The sequence below is a fragment of the Vicugna pacos genome, chromosome 9 (genome assembly GCF_048564905.1).
Source record: "Vicugna pacos chromosome 9, VicPac4, whole genome shotgun sequence".
Taxonomy (NCBI): Eukaryota; Metazoa; Chordata; class Mammalia; order Artiodactyla; family Camelidae; genus Vicugna; species Vicugna pacos.
The window spans coordinates 2,854,659-2,877,211 of NC_132995.1; the positions used below are offsets into that span (position 1 = coordinate 2,854,659).

At 58.7% G+C, this 22,553-nt stretch overlaps 1 protein-coding gene across 4 annotated transcripts; it reads left to right on the forward strand.

Annotated features, from left to right (window-relative positions):
- The first annotated feature begins 1,711 nt into the window (after positions 1-1,711).
- On the forward strand, positions 1,712-21,991 carry PPP1R12C (protein phosphatase 1 regulatory subunit 12C). 4 transcript variants are annotated; one of them, XM_072966545.1, is made up of 22 exons: positions 1,712-2,168; positions 6,054-6,184; positions 6,269-6,387; positions 12,493-12,652; positions 16,142-16,286; positions 16,377-16,451; positions 17,183-17,256; positions 17,335-17,462; positions 17,711-17,784; positions 18,018-18,176; positions 18,254-18,321; positions 18,915-19,052; positions 19,275-19,365; positions 19,458-19,538; positions 19,616-19,676; positions 19,830-19,915; positions 20,024-20,070; positions 20,160-20,253; positions 20,477-20,581; positions 20,980-21,030; positions 21,202-21,252; positions 21,348-21,991. In XM_072966545.1, exons 1-22 carry the CDS (start codon positions 1,848-1,850, stop codon positions 21,432-21,434), a joined length of 2,346 nt encoding a protein of 781 aa, XP_072822646.1. In that variant the 5' UTR covers positions 1,712-1,847; the 3' UTR covers positions 21,435-21,991. The 4 variants fall into 4 exon arrangements, with proteins under 4 accessions (XP_072822646.1, XP_072822648.1, XP_072822647.1 ...); XM_072966547.1 differs by having other exon boundaries at positions 20,190-20,253; XM_072966546.1 differs by having other exon boundaries at positions 19,833-19,915.
- The last annotated feature ends 562 nt before the right edge of the window (positions 21,992-22,553 follow it).

The following is a 22,553-nucleotide window of genomic DNA, read 5'->3' on the forward strand; positions in this document are numbered from 1 at the left end:
TGTTTAAGCCACGTGGTCTGTGGTATTTTTCTCGGAAGAGCCCGAGTCAATTAAGACAATGAGACTGACCTGTCAGCCTTCTTTACAGACAGGAGGAGCGGGTAAAATGGGAGGCAGAGACAGTCTCCCACTCACTCAATCCCATTGGTGGAAGTTAATTATATAACTATCTCCAGCTTCAAGGAGGCTGGGAATATAGCCCTTGTTCTACGTGGCCCATTAGACCCAGCTTGCGAAATAACAATTATCACAGTCATGCACAGGAACCCTAACGACAGATGGATGATTTAAGCTCCTAGGAGAAGGAGGTGGGTGTGCATGTTAAGTGGGAAGTGTGGGACTTAGGGACTACACATCCCAAGATCCACTAGGACTGCTCTCCCCTCTGTATCCATCGCGGCAGTCCCCAAGCCTCATGGGACTTGTAGTTTGTTTCTTTGCACAGGCCCAAGGACTTAGAGTGGGTAGGCTGCTCCAACATCCCTTGGGGGAAAAAAGTCTGTTGCCTCTGTCTGGATTTCAGCACCTTTCTGTGCGATTTTGATGGGCCTTTGTTCGGCTCGCAAAGGGCCTGGCTCTTTCCCAATGAAGATTTAGGCTCCGAGTACCTAAGATGAGGATTATTTCGGATTGCAGAGTGCTGTGTGTGAGGCCATTCGCCCTCTATCTAGTCGCACTCCTCGCTCCAGACTACAAATCCCAGCATGTTTTGTGAGGGTGTAGTGCTCGGACTACATTTCCCAGCGTGCTCCACGTCCCAGGGTGCTAGCTGTAGAAGGAGGGGGCAGTGAAGATTCTGAGAGCCTTGTCATTGAGGACCTCGCCTCTTGGGTTCTTTTCAGGATGTGATCCAGGGGTTGCCATTAGGGACTCTGGATTTCTCTTGCCTTTGAGCCTGATGTCTTGGGGTGCTTTCAGGTTCTACCTGGGACCAACTATACCTTCAGGGACATGGCCTTACGGACTACATTTCCCAGCGTGCCCAGCGATCGATGGCCATGATCTTTGTAAAGCAAGCTTTACTTCCCAGCATGCCCTGGGCGGTCACGGGGGGAGGCTTGGAAGAGAATTGTCTTCATGATCTAAGGGTTGTGGACTCAATTTCCCATGGTGTCCTGGTGTTTCCCACGACCTAGGGAATCCATTCATTCATTCATTCAAACAAAACTATTTTCGATCGCGTTCTGTTAGGCTCAGTTTCGGGTACTGGGAACTGGGAGTGCACAAAAGACAAAAATCCCTGTCCTGGGATTTATTTCTAGTTGAAGGGAGCAGAAAAACCCAAATTAAATAAGTTGCATAGTATGAGGAAAGTGGATAAGACATTTGGTAAAATTAGTTCGATATCTTTTAGGACTCCCGGGCTGTCAAGCCATTTCCTACCAGGTCTGGGGACCAGCAATTCGTCACCTTGATCAGGTGAACTACATTTCCCAGTATGCCCTGGGGGCACGCCTCCTGCCGTTAGACTCCGTCTCTCGGCGTTCCCGGGAGCATCCTCCCAGTCAGATTTCCTTTGACACCGCACACCTGCGAATTTCCCAGTGTGCCTCGGGGCAGATCGAGGCCGGAATGTTGCCAGGAGCAATTTCCGCTCTTGGACTCCATTTCCCAGCGCCCCCCGCGGCCTTCCCTGCGGCGGCTGCCCGTCGCCTCTCCAGGCTGCGGACTCCATTTCCCAGCGCGCCCTGGAGCGGCGTGGTGACGTCGCGCGCCGGGCGGGGACCGGTAGATCCTCTGGCGGCGCGGGGCGGGCGGCAGTTCCCGGCGGCCCCGGGGCGGGCGGCGGCGGCTCAGGGCTCAGAGCTGGGCGTCGCTCGCTCGCTCTCGGGCGGGCGGGCGGCGCGATGTCGGGCGAGGACGGCCCGGGGGCGGGCCCCGGGGCGGCGGCGGCAGCGGCCCGGGAGCGGCGGCAGGAGCAGCTGCGGCAGTGGGGGGCGCGGGCGGGCTCCGAGCCGGGCCCCGGGGAGAGGCGCGCCCGCACCGTGCGCTTCGAACGCGCGGCCGAGTTCCTGGCGGCCTGCGCGGGCGGCGACCTGGACGAGGCGCGCCTGATGCTGCGCGCGGCCGACCCCGGCCCCGGCGCCGAGCCCGACCCTACCGCCCCGCCGCCCGCCCGCGCCGTGCTGGACTCCACCAACGCCGACGGCATCAGCGCCCTGCACCAGGTCAGCGCTCCCGCCCGGGCCCCTCCCGGGGACCTGATCCGCCCTGGGTCTGCGCCGCCTCGAGCACCCTCCCTCCCCAGTCCTGGTGTGCACCGTGGTTGCCGCCCCGGTCCTTTCCCTCCCGTTTGACTCCCTTTCCCATCCCACCTACGTCGAGCTCCCCTCTTCCAATCCCGAACCACTTGGACTGGCCCTGGTCTTTGCCGTGTTGCGCTGCCCTCTCACTGGACTTGAGCCATTGCTGAGGGCCCCAGTCCAGCCCACCTCACCGGTCCTCATCTTGTCGCTTGACGCTGCTCTTTCCCGACCTTGAGCCTCTTTACTAGTCTCGCCCGGGCCACCTCCGCCGGTGCCCTCTCTACCCTGCCGCCCACTGCTGCACCTCTTTCCTGAGTCTGTGCTACTTCTTCCAGCTCCACCAGCGCCACCTCTTCTGGCAATACTTGTAGCACCTCTGGCCCATTTTCTCCCCTCTAGGCAGGGACCACTTCCACTGCGCAGCACCCTTGTCTTTCCTGGGTCTGTGCTGCTTCCTCCCCTGGTCTCTGGTTTGAGCCACCTCTTTGACTAGGTCTAGCAACTTCCATGACACTCTTTTCAGGTTTCTCCTTCTCGTCCTTGGTCTCTGTCATCTGTTGCTATCTAAGGATGCTCCTTCCTGAGCCACTGCCTTCAAGGCTCTGTGCACTTGAAGTGGATGCTTGCCCCATCTGGGCCAGTGCATGCTCTCTCCCCTGCTCCCTGCTCCGCCTCCTGCCCTCTTCATTCTCCTTCCGGGTCCTGTGTCACCTCAAGCCTCCCACTGTGGGCCTTCTCTCAGGGATGTTTCTTCTCCAGGCACCTGCTCTCCCCGTCGCTCCTCTTGCCTTGCACCATTACCTTTTTTTTCTGGGCAAACTCAAGGCATCCACCTCTTCCTGGCTTTGGGCCACCTGTCTATCCCCTGACTATCTTGCTTTCTCTGCCCTGATACTCTCCTGTGGATTTGGGCAGCTTCTCCCTCCCACAGAGTGCATGATCTCTTCTAGCCCCATGTCATAGCACCTTACTGAGGGTTTGAGAACCCTGTTAGTCCTCACTCTCTACAGTCTGGGTCCCCTTGCCTTTCCAAGAAGACACCCTGATTTCTGCCTCCAGTGTTCCCGTGTTCCAGAACCAGGGCCATATTATGTCCCAGAACCAGGGCTCTCTGATTTTGGGTGCTTTTATCACTCCTTCCCCTCCTCCAGTGGGACCACCAGGGACAGGCCACAGAAGATCCTCTGTCCCCGAGGCCGTCTCCTTCCTATTCTCCCCAGATGGATTCAGCCCCCAGCCCTCTTTTCCCTGCCAGAACCCTCAGGGTTTGGACGCAGAGAGGACCCTGGGAAGGAAAGGTTGGCAGAGGGTAGGAGGATGAGACAGATGGCTGAAGAGGCCCACTTCCTGGGAAGAGGAGCAGTTTAGGAAAATGGGGCAGACCTGAGTTCTCATCTCAGCTCCTCAACTTTGTGACCTTAATTAGTGTCTTTTCTCCCTGTGCCTCAGGTTTCTTATCTGTTAAATGGGGCCAGTAGCCAGTCCCTCCCAGGCAGGACTCTTGTGAAGAAAGACAAACACCCTTCACGAAGCACCGTAGACCTTGAGTTGAGGGGTTGTAGCCCCTGGTCTAAGTGGTACCCCTCCCCCCTTTCTCTTTCCCTCTCCCCAGGTCTGTCCCCTGCAGAGGCCCCAGTGTTACCTGGGACATTGCCTTCCATCTCAAGGAGGGTCCCACTTCCTGAGGCCTTGCAGGGTCTCAGAGCTTGGCACACCCAGGAAAGAGGCTTCAGGCTTCAGTGTCCCCCTTCCTCTACCACCGTCCCTACTCCTGACTCCCTTGGACCTTTCCGAAGGGGTTCTTGGATCTGCTTTTCAGGCCAAACCCCATTCTGCAGCTCCCCCCTGGGCCGGGACGCGGCCAAAGGCCACTCCAGCCTGGCCTGTCAAGTGGGACCCCCCCTCAACCCCCACTGCAGGCAAGCACTTGGTAAACTCGCTTTGCAGGGCTTTGCAGGAGGCCTGAAGGATTAGGGCCTCTGAGCTTCAGAGAGGGGAAGTCCCTGCCTCAGGTCACACAGCCAGCCAGCGGGGCAGCTGGGGTTTGGGTCAGGTCTGGGTGTCTGGTGACCAGTGCTGGCTGGTGTGCCGGGGACTGGCCTGGTTTTAACACTGAAAGTCCCAGGTCCCAGGAAACCCCCAGCCTCGGGCAAACCGGGACAGCTGCTCACATGGTCTGGGTGAGACCTGGGGCTGTGGTTTCTGCTCTGCATCCTTCCCAGAGCAGGTCCCCAGGCATTGGTCCCTGCCTAGGTTGTGTCCCCAGAAGTTCTCAAGCCTCAGTCCCTACCTCAGGCCGGTTTGTCAGCTGCTTGAGGTGACTGGTGTGCTCTACCCCTTCCTCGAAGTTGCCTTGTAATTAGTGCCCAGGGGTCTGGGTCTGGACTAGGAAGGACTGTGAGCCAGGATGCTTAGGTCTAAACAGGGAGGAGTCAGGGTACCTGGACCCCTGGGTCTGAGGGAGGAGGGGCTGGTGCCTGGATTTTTGGATCCCTGGTGCCCGGGCCTCAGGCATCTTTCACATGGATGCCTGTGCCTGGCCAGGTCCTTGAAAGGGAAAGGCCCATCTCCCTCCTTGCCCCCCCTCCCATCACCATGACAACCGAGTGGAAATAAACGGAGCCCAGAGTTCATCCCGTTCCCAGGGCACGTGTGGCCCCCCTTTCGCGGCCTGAGTTTCCATGACTTCATGCTCTTGGCCCTTGTAGCTTCCTCCACTCTTCTCCAGATGGATGGTTTGGGAGAGGTGAGGGAGCTGAGGGTTAATTTACCCTGAGGACCCAGGAGTCCAGGGCCACCCCCATCTGTCAGGCGCTGCTCAGGTCCCAGTGGCCACCTGGTGTTTGCATGCGCCCTGGGCTAAGTCCCTTCTCTGGCCCCCACTTGCTGTGCCACCTTGGGGAAGGGCTTTTGTCTCCTGGAGCTTTGATTCTTCCTCCATGAAACAGGATCCTCACAGTGGTAGGATTAGGGACGATGGCCCATGGAAACGCCCTGTGCATAGTAGACCCTCAGTGCATGGAAGCTGCCTCTCCTTGGACCCCAGGCCCTGGGCACATGCTCACACGGCTGTGTCTCCCAGTGTAGGAATCCTTCCTAGGACCCTCACTCTGCCCCGCATTCCCAGGGACCTGGAGACTTTACCAGCCCTGCACAGCCTTGGGCCCCGGGGATCTAGCTGTCTCCCTTCTGGGTATGAGGCAGGGCCATGGTCAGTTCCTGTAGAGATGCTGTTGGGTCTGAGGGAGGAGGAACTGGGGGCTGGACCCCTGGGTCTGAGGGAGGAGGGGCTGGGGGTCTGGTCCCCTGGGTCTGAGGGAGGAGGAGCTGGGGGTCTGGTCCCCTGGGTCTGAGGGAGGAGGGGCTGGGGGCTGGACCCCTGGGTCTGAGGGGAAGGTGTCAGGTCTCTTCCCTTTGGTCCATCACTGGAAGCCCCACCCTCCAGTGGTGACTGTGGAGAACATCTCACCTGTAAGCATCAGTCAGGATTCCTACACCGGGGTGAAGACCCCTCTCTTCTCTATCCAGTTTCTACTTGCCTGGTTGCTGGGAGCCCTCCTCTCATGGTCTCCAGTGAGCTCCAGATGCCTGGCTGACCTGACCACTGGGAAACTGGGGTGGGGAGGGTGTCTTAAACAGCTAGGTGGCTGGTGGGGCCTCTGGGGGCAGGGCCTATCCCTGGGCCATTGGGGTCCTCTCCTTGAATGTTGTGGCCAGTTGGCCCCTGGATCCCCGTCAGGAGTCCAGTCTTGCCAGGAGTGCGGTGTCGAGTGGGTGAGGGCCGACAGCCCTGTCCCCGCCCCCCAGGCCTGCATCGACGAGAACCTGGAGGTGGTGCGCTTCCTGGTGGAGCAGGGCGCCACCGTGAACCAGGCAGACAACGAGGGCTGGACACCCCTACACGTGGCCGCCTCCTGTGGTTACCTGGACATCGCCAGGTGAGGCAGGGAGGATGGGCGAGGCCTGAGGGGGGCTGGGGCTAGGGCTTGGAGCCCTCGGCCCTGACCTCGCCCTGCCCCCAGGTACCTCCTGAGCCATGGGGCCAACATCGCCGCTGTCAACAGCGATGGGGACCTGCCCCTGGACCTGGCCGAGTCTGACCCCATGGAGGGGCTGCTGAAGGCGGAGATCGCCCGCAGAGGTGGGCCTCGGGGGCTGCCAGAGGCGGGCCCTCCGCTTCCTAGGACGCTGACCCCCTTCACCCCCCTCACTGTCCATACTTGGGAAACGGGTTGTGAACACCTACCCTCAGGGTTGCTGGGACTGTTAATCGAGTAATCGAGGCACTGGAGGGAGTGCTTGTGTCTCTGCTCCACACAGAATAAGAGCACAAACCATCATTGACCCGAAGCTTTGTCTTATCCTCTGAGTAACTGAGGAAACTGAGGCAGGGCTGGTCCAGGGGACAATGAGGTGAGACTGCAGGTCTTCGTGGGAGTTTTACTAGCGGGCAGGCAGAGGGATGCAGAGGCTTCTGGGGGACCAGTCTCCTGGGCTCAGGACCGCTGAACCCCAGGGGTCCCTAATATGGGGCTCAGGACCCCCCAAGGCCTGTATGTGGCCAGTTACGCTTTCTAGGCGGAGTGTATGTTACTTCTAGCAGGATCTCAGAGGTGCTTGTGGCCCCCCTCCCCCCGCCCCCCTAAAAATAGCTGTCTAGGACCAGATGGCATGCAGGGTGCATGGGCAAGGCTGGGTGGGGGACGGCAGGTAGCATCACTGAGTCTCCGGAGCCCTGCAGCCGTGCAGGGTCATAAGCATGGCTTCTGGAGCCCAGCTCTCTGTGTGTAGGGGTGACTGTCTGGTTGCTGGAGTGAGCCAGCGGTCAGGGTTCAGTCATGAGAAGGTGTGAGTGCGGGGCCTGGTGGGTCTGGAGGGCCGTGCGGGGGCAGGAAGGCTGATGAAGAACAGGGGTTGGGGAGCCCCAGGTGACGCCCGGGTTCCCGGCCTGGTCGGGTTGCAGCGCTCTGGCTGGGATGGGAGGGCCAAAGGCCTGGCCCAGGCAGGTCATGTGTTGGTGGCCGTGGGAGCCTTGCAGGGCTCCTGAGATGGACGGCTGAGGTCCCTGTTTGGTTCATGTTGGGGAGTGAGCAAAACTAGGGCAGCGTCGGGGTCTCCTCCCTCCTCTCGTCCACTTTTTATCTCGAAAAGCTTCCAACTCAGAGGCAGGTTTCAACTGCAGTCCGACAAGTGACTTTATGACCTTCACTGAGACTGACCAGAGCTCTTTAGCATCTTTATGGAGGTAGGACTCAGTGTGGACAGCTCAGCCTTGAAAGTATAGATCTGGTTGTTTTTTTGTTTGTTTGTTTTGTTTTTTTAGTTTATTGACACTCAATGTTGTGCGTTCATCACCACATTGGTTTTAGAGGATTTTGATCATCCCCAAAGAGACCCCACACCCCTGAGCTGTCACCCCCCAATCCTCCAGCCCCCTCAGCCCCGGGAAGCTGCCCAATGGCTTTGTATCCACGGATGTGCCTGTTCTGGACGTTCTGTATAAGCGGAGTCATAAAGCACAGGCTCCGCGATTTTTGCCTTTTTGGCACATTTGCATGTGCTTCCTCCCTCTCCCCGCCCCCATCTGTAAGTTGCCTTTCCCCGCCTTTCCTCCTTCCCTCCCTCTTTCTCTTCCTCCTCCCTGGCTTCCTCCCTCTCTTTCCCGAACCATTTTGAGATGTTTCAGACACGGTTGCTCCACCTGGGGAGACGCAGGAGCCCAGATGTAAAACAAGGCTGCTTTCCTTGTAACCGCCATGGGGGTGGGACGCTGTTTCTCTCCTCTCAGCGTCTGGATGCTGACTGTGATGGTGAAATGTTACCTATCTTGGGCACTGTCGCCTTTTCCCGCTGCTTCAGGACCTGCCTGGCTCCCTCCCTGCGCCTGGTCCTCCTGTCACCTTGGTCTCCCTCCCTCTGGACCAGCCCTCGCTCCCCTCGCCTCCCCTGTTTCACACGGTGGTCCCTCAGCCTGGACCTGACTGGTTCTTCAGTTCAGCATCCTTGGCAGGAACCTCTCAGCACGTGCCTCGGGGACACACGCTCTGTCTGCCCCCCGTTACTGGTGGTGGTAACTTCAAACTTCCTTCCAGGGGTTGCCCAGGTGACTCTACTTCAGAGACATCTTCCTCCCTCTGTAGTTAAAAAGTAGTCTGCAGGGCGATGCTTGCAGGCCGCTTCTCTGGGCCGAGAATGGCCAGCAGGGGTGGGTGATTTCTCAGATGTTTTGTGTGTTTCTACAGGAACTGCCTGTAACTCATGTCACCTTCTCACGGAGGCCTGTGTGCCCTTCTGCAGGGCAAGGAGAAGGTGGGGGGCGGATATTGGCCGGTAGGGCCGAGCAGGCACAAAGGCTGGTGGTACTGACGGGAGGACCCTCTGCTGTGCTGCTGGGGGCGGGACAGGCTGCAAAGAGCACCGCGGCTGCTGCCTCTGGGATCCAGAGGCCTTGGCCCACGTGGCCCCGGGATGCTCGCCTTCACACAGAAGCCTCGGCGGAGCGTGGTGGGCAGAATCTGGGTCGCCGCTGGAAGGTCTCTGGACCTCCTGGCTCAGCTGCTGAATGAGGCGCGACTCATTGCGAGCACCAGAACCCGTGGCAGCCTGGCTCGGGCCAGAGGAGTCTCCCACACCCCTGTGCACAGTAGCATTGTTCACAGTAGCAAAAGGGTGGGCGCAGCCCAGGTGCTCATTGAGGGATGCCTCCTGGACAAGCACTGTGTGGCATGTATGTGTAGTGGAATAGTGCCCAGCCTGAAGAAGGAGGGCATTCTGACCCTGGCTACAGCATGGGTGAAGCTTAAGGACGGTGTGCTAAGGAGATAAGTCAGGCACAAAAAGTGCAAATGCTGTATGATTCCACGTATGTGAGGGATTTGACTGAAATAGACTCATAGAGATGGAGGGTAGAAGGTAGTTGGCAGGGGCTGGGGGAGTGGAGGGTGAGGAGTTATTTAATGGATGCAGGGTTTCACTTTTGCAAGAGGAGAGAGTTCTGGAGATGGATGGTGATGGTGGCCGCTCAACAGCGTGAGTGTACTTAATGCTGCTGAACCGCGTGTGTAAAAATGGTTAAGGTGGTAAATTCTGTGTGTATTTTACCACAGTTAAAAAAAGAAGGCAATTTATGGGCTTGTGTAACTGACATCTAGGAGTTATATGGACTTCAGGCATGGTTTGATCCAGGGGCACAGACAAAGTTAAAAGCATCCCCCATCCCTCTGCTGAACTCTGCACTGACGTCATTCTTGGGCAGGTTCTCTCAGTGAGGTGCTTAGCAAGGCTTCCAGCAGTGCAGGCTGATACCCCAGCTGAACTAGAAGTAGGTCCCTCAGTAGTCCCGGCCACGGCCCTCTGCCTGACGCAAGCCTGGGCCTTGGTCACAAGCCTGCCCCTGAGCTGGTCACTGTGGCAGGGAGGATGGTCAGGCCTGGTGATGTGGGCGCCCGTGGAGCCACGCTGTGGGGCTCAGTCACGTCACAACCAGGTGGGTTGATAGCAGGGGTGAAGAGAAGGAAGACGTTATAGAGGCGGGGTGGATGCTGGCCAGTCCAGTCAACGGCTCCACTATGGATGCCGTCCCCACAGCCCAGGCCGCAGCACGGTGTCCTGTGCCGACAGGACCCCCTGGCCACATTACTCCGAAGGGCCATGGTTTAGGACCCACAGGGACTTGGAACTGGGCAGGACACTTGAAGAGTTTCTGAAATATTTGAAGCAATCCCACTCAGAATCCCAACATCTGAGACGGGCGGAGGGAGGGACTCCCTCTCAAAGGCAGGCAGCGTGGGCAGTCAGTCCCAGGGCTGGCGAGGCAGGGCCAGGGCACGCCCATTTCTGGCCGGCAGGGGCATTGGTGGTTGTGGCCGCTGTGGGAAACAGCTGGCCACCCTGGATCATAGCTGAAGACCTGCATTCCCAGTGTTCTAGCTGTTCCACGCCTAGGCCACCCGCTGGAGGCCCTCCACCCACTGGCCTACGTCTTGTCGTTTGTCATTGTGAGAGGATGTGGCTGACACCACAAGGAAAAGTGGATCAATTGATAATCTATAAATGAATGACCTAAGCTGGGCTTGGCAGATGTTCTAGGCAATAAATATTTTAGGCTTTTCAGGATGCGCTGTCATTTTACCACCACCCACCCTGCCCCCCGCAGTGGGGGAAACAGGCAGGCAGGATATATAAGTGAGTGGGTGTGGCCACGTTCTATTAAACCTTTATTTACAAACACGAGTGCCTTCCAGTGACAGGAAGTAGATAGGTGGTTGCTAGGGGCCTTAGGAGGGAGGTACAGGGAGTGACTGATGAATGGGGTGTGAGGTTTCCACTGGGGGCATGAAAAAGTACCACAGATGGATGAGTCGATGGCTGTGTGCTATGAGTGTCCTGAATGCCACTGAATTGCATACTTTCAAATAGTGAAATAGGTGAACTTTATGTTACATTTTTTACCACCGCCACCACGAAGAAAGTAAAAGCCCAAACAGGTGGCCTGTACCCACAGGACGTAGGTTGCCAACCTCCATCAAGAGCTCTGTTAATAAACTCGGGCAAATCTCAGCAAAAAGCAGAACTGCAGAAGGATGGGTATGAACAGGCAGGGTCGTAACTGCGTTTGCTGAATGAAAGGCCGGCAAACTCCGCCCTTCCCGCAGCAGGCGCCTGCATCTGTAACAGGGCTGAATGTAGGCGATTCCCTTTGAAGAGGAGTGGGAGAGGGTGGATCTCAGAGTCCCCCGCACTCTCCAGGCCCCCGCCCCAGTCTGGGCCTGGGAGATGTGCCCTAACCAATCATGCATTCCTGGGATAGCCACCGGGAGACTCGCAGATGATCCCGTTGGAGTTTAGCTCCAGCGCCCAGGTGCCACCTGGTGGCGCCAGTGCGCAGCCGGACCCGGGAGGATTTGGTCCCGGAGGGGGATTGTGTTTCGGGGGTCCCACTGTAACCCTGGAGCAGACGTTTGCGGTATTGTAATGAGGACATATAAGCAGGTTCGCATTTGTGAAAGCAGACTTGTGATGGCGGTTACCGCTCGGGCCGCAAGGAGCAGGATGAGGTGGGCAGGGGGCGCGGGGCTTTGGTTGCCTCTGTCACGTTTTAGCGTTTTCAGCCAAGCGGCGGTGCACGGGGTCCGTGCCAGCGCTGCCCTGTGGGAAGCCGGTGCGAGCCACGTGCGTCTTTGAGGGTTTTCAAGTAGGTGAATTTCAAAAAAGAAAAAGCAAAGAGGTGAACTTAATTTTAATAACATTTTATTTAACCAAGTATGTCCAAGACATCAATATAAAAAAACTTCATGAGCTGCCGCACATTTTTAAAAAAATCATACTTGGAAACCCGGTGGGTGGTTCACACTTACTACACATCTCAGAGGGGAGACGCCACAGTTCAGGTGCTCCGTAGCTGCACGTGGCTGACAGCTTTTGTGCAGGACGGCTCAGCTCTGGGCAGCACTGGGGTGAGCGAGAAATGTCACAACTGCAAAAGTAACAGCCGGTGATAAAACTCCCAGGAGAAGGTGCACACATTGTCTAGAAAAGGCCATTTTTGACTCCCGTCTCAGTAGTTTATAACCTGCAAAGTACAGATTCTCAGTGACAGCCAGCAGATGACATTCCAGCCTCAGCAAAGCTGACTGTTTTGATCCACAGTTAACTGAAAGTCGTAACTGGCCGTTTGCAGCCATAAATGCGGTACAACTTGCTGCGAAACCGGTCGGAGACAGTGAAATCGACCGGTGAGGAAGCGTGCTGGCCTCTGGCCAGCTGGCGCAGGTGACGGCACGTCGAGAGCGCGTCTGCACCTGGTGGGCAGGTGCTGCTGCCCCAGCGGGACGCGCACCGCGCAGTGGCTTTTTGCTGGGTATGTCCTCATGAGTGTTCAGCGTGGTCCTGGTGACCGAATGCCTGGCTGAGGGCTGTATCGGCAGTGCTAGGAGATGTCAGGGTGACCGAATGCTGCGTTTGCTCAGTGAACTGGAGGTTTTATACTTAGAAATAATGACACAGGCAATACTTTGGGTTAAAATGGGAAAAGGCCTGCGGTCTCCATCTTCCCAGCCTCCAGCAGTGAGTCGGAGACCCTCATTGGAGCCCAGGACCTCGCAGAGCACGGCTGGGAGGTGCTGAGCAGGTCCAGGTCCCTGAGTCCCTGGCGCCCACAGAGCAGGGGGACCAGGCCGGGTACCACCCTGTGCTTCCTGGATCTGGGGGTGTGAGTTCCACCTGTTCCCCCTTCTCGTCCTCCCAGGGGTGGATGTGGAGGCAGCCAGACGGGCCGAGGAGGAATTGCTCCTTCACGACACGAGGTGCTGGCTGAACGGGGGCGCCATGCCTGAGGCCCGGCATCCCCGCACGGGGGCCTCTGCCCTGCACGTGGCCGCCGCCAAGGGCTACATCGAAGTGATGAGGTGAGCTGGGCCGGTGTAGACCCTCCCTTTCCCCTGCTCCTTCTCGCTGTCTCACACCTTCCTGTGGGTTTTCTCCACTCCTGTCCTTTTCTAATCCATGTGCCTAAGGCCACGCGTTCCCCTCTGAGTACAGCCTCAGCTGCGTCTGCAGGTCTGATGTGCAGCCTTCTCTCTGTCCTTCAGTTTAAAACATTTTCCAGCTGCCAATCCTCTCTGACCCATGCGCCGTTCAGAAGTATGTCATTCATTTCCAAACACATAGCATTTTCTAGTCATCGTTTCATTCCAGGCCTGCCTCGTCTGTCGTGCTTTGCAGATACTGTGGGGTTTGTTTGTTTTACAAATTGAAGGTTTGTTGCAACCCTGCGTTGTCAGGTGATGGTAAGCATTTTTTAGCAATAAAGTGTTTTTTGATGAAGGTATGCACACTGGCTTTCTAGATGTAGTGCCATCACACGCTATACTAGGCGACGCTGCAGTGAAGACATAACTTCCACGTGCACCGGGAAGCCGCAGAGTTCGTGCGCCTTGCTGCAACGTGACGCCTGCTTTAGCTCGGTGGTCTGGAGCTGAGCCCTCAGCATCTCTGAGGGCTGCCTGTGTGCGTTTCCTGCCGTCCCTGCACGGGGCTGTCGGGGGATGGGTTCCGTGTGATTCCAGGTTTCTGAAATTCATTGGGATTCACTTCATAGCCCAGTGCGTGTGACCTGGAAAAGAGCTGCGTTGCAAAGTACAGCGTTCTGTGTAGGTCACGAGGTCAGCTTTGCAGTTGTGCTATTTAAGTCTTCTATATCCTTAGTGATCTTTTTTCCCCACCTGCTTATTCTGTCAGTTGCTGTGAGAAGCAGTGAAACGTCCCACTGTGGCTGCGGGTTTTCTTCTTGTGGTTGAATCAGTTGTTGTGTTACGTACTTCAAGGCCGGATTACTTGGCGCATCTGTCTTTTAAGTTGTTGCAGGACGTCCTCCCTCATCCTCTCCTGCGTCTTGTCCGCTTCTGACTGACAGGAATGTCGGAGTAGCGGGTTCCACTTCTTCAGGTGCCCTGCTCTCTGCTTTCTCTCTCTCCCTCGTGTGATGTTGTCCTGTATTTTTGGTATGAAAATGGAGTTCAGGTGAATCCCTCCATCTCTGCTCACCTCTGAGTGATGAGTTTTTGGGAAGGTTTCCCTGTAGGGAACTTAGGATGACCGCTGACAGCTCCAGGTTCATGTCCTGGCTGCTTCCCTTGTTTCGGAGGTGGAGTGCCTTGTCCTCTGTAGTTCCAGTGGAAGCCCTGGGTCTGACACTCACTGGGCCACCTTCCACACCTGTCCATCCCAGGGCCGATTCCTGCAGCAAGGGGGCTGGGACGCTGTGAATGGTCAGGCCCAGTGATGTGCCCAGTCCCAGAGGGAGTGCCCTCCTCTGCCCATGGCTTCCACCCCGGAGTCTGAGGTGGCTGCTTCAGCTCCTGCCATCGCCTCTGCATCCCAGCCAGCAGGAAGAAGGAGAGGGCAAAGGGAGCAAACCTCCATTCCTTTTGAAAAAACAGTCCAGAAGTGGCATGCACTGTTAACATCCCATTTGCCAGACCCTACTTAGCTGGTTGTTCTTGGCTTTGAGGGAGACTGGGAGGTTCTACTTCAGCCGGGTGGCCGTATGACCCACTGAAAGCAGGGTGCCATTATTACAGGGGGAAGGAAGGATCGATGTGCATGGGCAGCCTCATTCTCTGCAGCAGGACTGAGACATTTTGGTTGTTCCCTGACTTAAGAGATACTCACTGACCATAATTTCATTTGTGCCCCTCAGTGTGTGTTTGTGTTCACAACCAGATCTGTTGATTGGCTTTTTTGGTTTTGTTATTAATTTTATTCTATATTCTGTATAACTTTAAGTACATAAAGGTTTATTTCCACAGGCCTCAGGAAATGAGTAGAAGTCAGGACAATCTCTTCCCACCAAAAAAAAGTTGCGTATTTTGGTAAAGTGTTTGTCCTAGAGGGAAAAGCTGGAATTTACATTAGTAATGTTGTGCTGATTGGATTTTGGAAAGAATGTAGCCGACATTCTCCTGGTTAAAGATGGGTGGCAGAGTAGAAGTGTGCATTTATACTTGACGCTATTCACTCAGCACTTACTAAGCACCTGCTGAATGTCTTTTGGGTGCTGTGCTTACAGCAGCAAATAGGATGGCTCTGGGCCCACGAGCAGTTCACAGCCTCGTCGGGGAGACAGACGAGTGACCCGGGAAGCAGGTCACGTCCCAGGGCCCTAAGTGCTTAGAGAGGGGTCTTCCCCTCCACACGGGTGACGTGGGGCCGGATGACCCTGGGGGGCCATCCTGTTCCCAGCAGGATGTTGTGCAGCATCCCTGACCTTCACCCACCAGATGCCCGAGCCATACCCCGCCACAGTCACGGCAGCCAGGCACCTCTCTGGACATCGCCCAGTGTCCCCTGGGGTTCAGCGTCATCCCCACTTGATAACTACTGGCCTTGAGGGACAGAGACAGGGCAGTGGGAGAAGGCGAGTGCAGAGAGGGGAGTTCCTCTGTGAGGATGGGCCCCTCTTTGACTGCTGAGGGGGTGGCTGCAAGAAATGCCAAGACGCCCCGAGAACACTCATCGGGCAGAGAGAATGGGGGCCTGAGGTGGGCGCGTGCTCGGGGAAGTAGCAGGGTGCCCAGCACGCTGGGGCAGAGTCAGCTCCGGCTGCACCAACGAGCTTTTGTGTAAAAAGGTTCTTTACAAGATACCTCATCTCCCCATCTTCCCCTCCTTGCTTTAGCTCTTCCTCACTGACCCAACCTAAATCCAGCCCTCTAAGAGCAGACACGTCTGCCCTAAACTGAGTTCCCAGAACTGCCCTGGACTTCTAGCCAGACTGAGTGGTCCGACGTGGTGAATATCCCCCCGGAATTGTCTGAGCCCGGGGTTCTGTCTCCTGACTGGTCGCATTTGGACCAGATGGCTCCTCACCATGGGGCGGTCCTCTGCCCTGTAGGGTGGCTGGCAGCTTCCCTGGCACCCACCCCTAAGTTATGACAACCAGAAACCTCTCCAGACATGGCCAGGTGCCCACATGGCAGTGCCTCCCTGTTCGAGAACTGCTGCTCTGAGCCTGGGTTCCTGCGTACAGTGCTGCCCCTAGGCCACCCCTTCTGGGGTCTCATCCTTCCCTTAGGCTTGGGTGCTGTGGAACCCCCACCCCCACCTACTTTGGGGCTGTCCCACAACCAGGGGTGACTGTCAAAAGAGTTCACCCCTACAGGTACAAGGAGCAGGGTTCCAGAGGCCACCTGATGGGCCAGGGGAGGGGTCAGAGCCTGGGGAAGAGGGGGTCACTTTGCAGGGGGTGGTGCTCGGGGCAGTGGCTCTTTACCACGTGGCGGATTGTTTCCGGTACTGTCACAGCTGGTATTGCCACCACAGCACGGCTGGCCGACATCAGCCCTTGGCCCAGAGCCCCTGTATTGGTCCTTGACCCGAGCCTCCCTGGCCCCCAGGCTGCTCCTTCAGGCTGGCTACGATCCGGAGCTGCGGGATGGGGACGGCTGGACCCCCCTGCACGCCGCGGCCCACTGGGGCGTGGAGGACGCCTGCCGCCTTCTGGCGGAGCACGGTGGGGGCATGGACTCGCTGACCCACGCGGTGAGGGCCAGGCTGGGGCGCCTGGGGCTGGCGGGCTGGGAGGGCCCCCACAACTCCTCCTCATTGGCCCTTCTCCCCCTGCCCACCCAGGGGCAGCGACCCTGTGACCTGGCAGATGAGGAGGTGCTGAGCCTGCTGGAGGAGCTGGCCCGGAAGCAGGAGGACGTGAGTCTCTGGCATCTGGCCGGGGCACCTGCCCTTCCCTGGCTAGTGACAGGGGCCCAGTGGAGAGCCCTGAGGAGGGGCACAGCTGGGTCCTGGGGGGAGGCGGGGCCTGGGGCCCAGGTGGACCTTGGGGCGCAGATGGGGGTGGTCTATCCGGGCTTGGGCCAGGCCTCGTCACCCCTGGGATGCCCTCCAGTCAGCACCGGACCAGGCACTGTTGCTGGAAAATCTCAGAGTGAGGGGGTGAACGGTGTGGACTCAGGGTCTGAACCCTGGCTCTGCCATGGATTTGCAGTGTGAGCTGTGTGAAAACGGCAGGCTGGGAACTGATGCCTTTTGGGAGCAGTGCCTGAGAGAGAGCCTTAAGGGAGGAGGTGGGGGTTGCCAGCCCATGGTCTGGGTGTGCTGAAGGGTCTGGCAGACGTTTGGGCAGGTCGCCCCTGGGAGGTAGAGGGACCCCTCTGGGGACAGGACTGGAGGCCAGGAAGCTTGGAGGCCCTTGGAAGCAGGAGACCCAGGGCGCCGATGGTGGGAAAACTTGAATGAGTCCGCAGATTTCCCCCCACCCGGCCCCGCCCATCCGGGGAGCCAGAGACCTGAGGACCTATCGTGGGAGCATCGAGTTAGGCATGACCAGCAGGGCTGTGCCTGTAGCCCTCAGTGTTGGGGGCGTGGGACCCAGGAGGGTCCATGTGTTCTGTCCCTCCCCAGTAGCCCCTTCTCCCTTGCAGCTACGGAACCAAAAGGAAGCCTCCCAGAGCAGGGGCCAGGAGTCCCAGGTGCCCGCCAGCAGCAAACACCGAAGGTAGGGAGGGGTGCCTGGAGGGTCGGTGGCCTGGAGGCTCCCTGGGGTTTGCCCCCCAACACCTCCCCTTTCCACCAGGAGCTCCGTATGTCGTCTGAGCAGCCGTGAGAAGATCTCCCTCCAGGACTTGTCCAAGGAGCGCCGGCCTGGAGGGGCGGGGGGGCTCCCCATCCGGGATGAGGATGAGGGAGAAGAAGGCCCTTCAGGTGAGGAGCTGGGGGCCTGGGTTCCTGAATCTGGAGAGGATGGGGCTGAGGGCCTGGACCCCTGGGTGTGAGGGAGGAGGGGCTGGGGGCTGGACCCCTGGGTGTGAGGGAGGAGGGGCTGGGGGCTGGACCCCTGGGTGTGAGGGAGGGGGGGCTGGGGGCTGGACCCCTGGGGCTGAAGGAGGAGGAGCTGGTTCTCAGAGGCAGCTGGCATATTCCTGTGACCTCTCCCCCTTCTTGCACCATAGAGTACCCCCCAGCAGAATCCAGAACGCTCAACGGGGCCTCCTCCCCGCCACTCTCTAGCCCCAAGAGCCCCACGGTGAGTCTGGGTGTCCTGAGGCCACGCTAGGCCCGGAGGCTTACTGCACGCCTCCAGGCAGGGCAGGGAGGGCGAAGACTACAGTTCCCAGAATCCTCTAGCACAGCGGACTGCCTTTTCCTGGCTGTACCTGCCCCACAGTTGTAGTTCCTTGTGGTCCCTTTGGAGGTAACATTTGGAGTTCCTGAGAAGAGGGACCCTTTCTCTGTGACTGAGACCTTTCTTTTCTCCAGACCCCGGAAGAGACCACCTTCTCCAGGCGCTTTGGCCTCCAGAAGACGGGGAGCTCTGGTGCCCTAGGTCCCACAGATAGGCAGGGGGCTGGGGGCGCCCCTGCAGCTGGGCTGCAGCGCTCAGCCTCCTCCTCGCGGCTGGAGGGAACCTCCATTCAGGTGAGCAGGGTGATGGGCAGGGGACCAGACCCTGCCTAGTCATGGAGACTAGCCCCCCTCCTTTCCTCTCTCTCAAGGTCAGGGAGCCCCGTCTTGCCAGAATTACCCCCACACCCTCACGGAATGTGCCAGAGTCCTCTGCCCCGTGAGTATTCGGGGTTCTCTGGGCCCCTCTCGGGGGTGGGAGGCAGGTCCAGGTACCAGTCTTGTCTGCATGATCCTGGGGAGGTCCACTTGCTCTCTGGGGTCTGGTCCCTGCCTCCCCCAACTCTTGGTCTCAGTTTCCCTTTTGGTACACTTCCAAGGCCACGGTGATCTGGCCCCCGTTCCCCCCGCCTCCTCCCACCCGCCCTTTCTGACACAGGCAGGCTCCTGCCCAGACCTTCGCTCCAGCTCCCCCCTCACACCCACAGGGCTTCCTTCCTCCCTCTCTCAGGTCTGTGTGAATGTCAGCTTCTTGGTGAGGCCCGCTGCACTCACCGCCACAGCAGCCGGACATGCACCCCTCCTGCCTCCTGTCCTTGCTTTTTTTTTTTTTTTCTCCAGAGGGCTTGACACTCCTGACGTAGTATGTGATGTTCTAGTCTTCTTGTGGCTATTGTTTTGCATCTTTTCTGCCCAGATCTGAGTCATCGGGGCAGAGATCATTTCTTTCTTTTGCGCGCTGCTGTGTCTGGTGCCTGCCACGTAACGCATGCAAGCTTGAGTAACATTTGCCGAATGAATGAATTCACACAGGTCTGAGATCTCCAGGCGGCCACCTCCTTTGAATGACTCCACTCCTCCCTCCAGGATTCTGGAGCCCCAGTCCCCAGTGAAGCCCAATGTCCCTGTAGTCACTGCAGCGCCCCCAGCGGACTCCCGGGACCGCCGGAGGTGAGGTGAAGAGGGAGTGAGAGGCCGCCGTCTCCCCAGCGGGGAGGAAAGTACATTCCCCAGGAGTCCCCGGTCCTGTGAGGGTGGCTCCCAAGGGACAGTGTGTCCCAGGGTCGGGGGAGTTGAAGTCCTCTGGCACAATGTGACTCCCCGAGAGTGTCGGCCATGGGACAGAGCAGGGTCCAAGGGAACCCTCCCTGAGGTCGGGGGCCCTTCACTCAGGTCCTACCAGATGCCTGTGCGGGATGAGGAGTCTGAATCCCAGCGCAAAGCTCGCTCTCGCCTCATGCGCCAGTCTCGGAGGTCCACACAGGTATGGGCTGGGGCCTGGACTGGTGGGTCTGAAGGATGAATGCTGGGGCTGGGCCCTGTGTGCTGGACCTGACTGCCCTGTCTCTGTGCCAGGGTGTGACTCTGACGGACCTGAAGGAGGCCGAGAAGGCCGCAGGGAAGGCCCCAGAGCCAGAGAAGTGCCTGCAGAGCCTGGTGAGAGGAGTCAGGTGATGGACAGTGGGTGGTACCAGACGCCCTCGTCCTCTGACTCCCCTGCCCCTCTCCCACAGGACCCTTCCCGGCGACCCCGAGTCCCTGGGGTCCAGAGCGCTGATGGCCCTGCCCAGAGAGGTGAGGTCTGGTCTCTGGGAAGTCGTTCTCCTGGGCCCAGCCGATCCCTCCCGCTACAGTCCAACCGTTTTCCTGGGGGTTGGGCCCAGGGACCCTGACACCGCAGAGGAGACCCTCCGCAAGTCCCTGAGCTGATTCCTGCCTCTTCCCCAGCAGAGGCGCCCGACGGGCAAGGGCAGGGACCACAGGCCACCAGAGAGCACCGCAAAGTTGGCAAGGAGCGTAGGGGGCCTGCGGAGGTGAGGGATGAGGCCCAGGCCGGTCTGCTGAGGCTGTGGGTGGGCCTTAGAGGCCGGGTGGGGGTGGGACCAAGCATCCGGCTGAACCCCACCTCTGCCCGCCCACAGGGGGAGGAGGCGGAGCCGGCGCCTGCAGACCACAGCCCAGAATCCAGGTAAAGGGTGGGCAGGAAGGTTTTGGGTTGTCTGGGGGGGGGGGGTCCGTGGGTACGCCCCTGTGACGCCCTGCTCGACCCCACCCCAGCACTCCTGAGGGCGGCCCCTCATCCCGCAGGCAGCGGGACCTCAACCCAGAACCCGAGCCAGAATCAGAAGAACCGGACGGAGGCTTCAGGAAGGTTCGCGATCCCACCCCACGATTGTGCCATTGACTGACCCCCCACAAGTTGGCTTATGTATACCTGCCCTCCAGCCCCCTATTTAGTGGTTCTAACCCATATGCGCATCCGGCCTTTTCCCGCCCTCTTCCCGCCCTCGCCCAAGCTGCAGTCAGCCCCTTCCCCCGCAAACGCATCTCAGCGTCTGGCCTGACCTCCGGGTCCCTCCTCCTGGTGTCCCCAGCTGTACGCAGAGCTGCGGACTGAGAACGAACGACTTCGCGAGGCCCTGACCGAGACCACGCTGCAGCTGGCGCAGCTCAAGGTAGAGCTGGAGCGCGCCACGCAGGTGAGGACACCCTGGATGTGGTGGGAAGGGGCCTCATTTGCTCAGGATCCTCGGGAGGTGGAGGTAGAGACAGAGGACCGAGGAGAGGGGCTGAGTGGTGGGCTGGGACCCTTGAGAGGAGGAATCTGGGCAGCTGGGTGGGGGAGGGCTTATGGGCGGGGCTAGGACCTCTGGGAGGCGGGGCCTGAGGGGAGGGCTAGGACCCTTGGGGAGGGGCGGGGCTATGACGTCAGAAGCGGGGCCTGGCCAAGAAGGGCCGGGCTTATCTTGAGCAGTGGGTGTTGAGGTCTGGGCCCCAGCAGTTTGGTCTGCCTTTCCCCCTCTCACTGCTGCTTTTCCTTCCTGGCCACTGAGGTTTAGACGCTTCTCTGACCCTGCTCTCTTTCTGTCCTCACCAGAGGCAGGAGCGCTTTGCAGAGAGGCCCGCCCTTCTGGAGCTGGAGAGATTCGTGAGTAGGGGTGGCTGGAGTGGGGCCGGGAGTGTCCCCAGCCTTACAAACCCATGTGGGTCTGGATTCTCACCTGCTCCTCTGCCCTTTCCCCACTGTCTCAGCCGTACTTGACCTATGGCCCTCCCTGAACTCCTGTCCCTTGTCCTCATCTTCACCTGTTTATTCCAGGAGCGCAGGGCTTTGGAACGGAAGGCGGCTGAACTGGAGGAGGAGCTGAAGGTGAGTATTAATGGGGAGCTGTGGGCGGAGAGTGAGGGCGGGCAGTGGGTTCAGCCTGCCCAGGGCCAGCTGGCTGACCCCATCCTATCTCTCAGGCCCTGTCCGACCTACGGGCAGACAACCAGCGGCTCAAGGATGAGAACGCAGCCCTGATTCGAGTCATCAGCAAACTCTCCAAGTGACTGTGGAGGAGGCCCTCCCCCTGCACCCATATTTATACAGCTGCTTCTGCCGCACGCACCCCTTCCCCTGCGTGAATATGAGTGACGGGCTTCTGGGGGAGTCTGAGAAGCCATAACCTTCCCTTGGGACTTCCAGGCTGGGAAGGGAGTACCGAGTCCCCAGGAGCCAAGGGGGGGCCGTCCGAGGCCACGGCGGTGGTGGGAGGCTGAGCCAGGTAGGGGGATGTCTCTGAGGGGGGACCAGGGCTGGAGGTGGGACCAGGAAGGAACCAAGGACCAAGAAGCGCCAGGACCAGAGTGGCCGCCCAGAGGTCCCCCTCTTACGTGTAATACCACTCTAGTCACCCCTCCCACTCCTGAACAGGGATCCAAGAATGTGCCAAGAGTCCCACCGGCCTCGGCCAGGTGGGCCTGTATATAGGGTCCATGTGCAATAGGGAGGGACGTCTTCTATTTTTTGCTGCCCCCTCCCGGCCCACTGTCCGGGGCAGGGGGAGAAGGTATTTTCGAGACAAAGCACAGGCACCACAAATAAAAGTCGTGAAGTTGCCACTCAATGATTGCATCGGCGGCTGGAGGTGAGGACCTGCCTCCCACTTCTCTGCTCAGGCTGTGCACATCCCTGACCAGACCACGGGACCGTGAGGGTGGGGTGTGAGGGCCGGGGAGGTGCATGCTCACCGGGAGGGAAGGGGCTTCAGAAAGAGCAGCCACTTGGAGCAGAGGCCCCAAACCAGGGCCAACGTCCCAAGGTATGGATCCGGGAAGGATCAGTTGCATGAGACGACAGGGACTGTGAGTATCGGGCTGAGGAGCTTGGGTCTTGCCTTCAGTGCTTTTGAAACAAATTTGAGTCAATTGCCAACATTTAAAATTTGGATTAAGTTCACGTATAAAAGTCTGGGACAGCTGTCCGGCTCTGGCACGGTTTCCAGTCTGCAGCCTAGAAGCTGGGAGCCATGGGGGGTTATTGATGAGGGGAAAACTTTTGGGGAACTGCTTGCTTCTCTGGTGGGTGTCGTCTGGCTTGGGGAGAGGCCAGCAGGAGTTCACTGGGGCAGGGAGGGGAGCTTGTCAGTGGGTGTTCTGCGGGAGCAGAAATGTCCACCCTGGACGAGG

What these genes read in the sequence shown, in the direction of transcription:
- PPP1R12C (XM_072966545.1), top strand. Translation starts at nt 1,848, where the DNA reads ATGTCGGGCGAGGACGGCCCGGGGGCGGGCCCCGGGGCGGCGGCGGCA. An exon ending in GGCGGAGATCGCCCGCAGAG is followed by an intron (nt 6,388 to 12,492) that starts GTGGGCCTCGGG and finishes TCGTCCTCCCAG; the next exon opens with GGGTGGATGTGGAGGCAGCC. An exon ending in TGGCCCGGAAGCAGGAGGAC is followed by an intron (nt 16,452 to 17,182) that starts GTGAGTCTCTGG and finishes TCTCCCTTGCAG; the next exon opens with CTACGGAACCAAAAGGAAGC.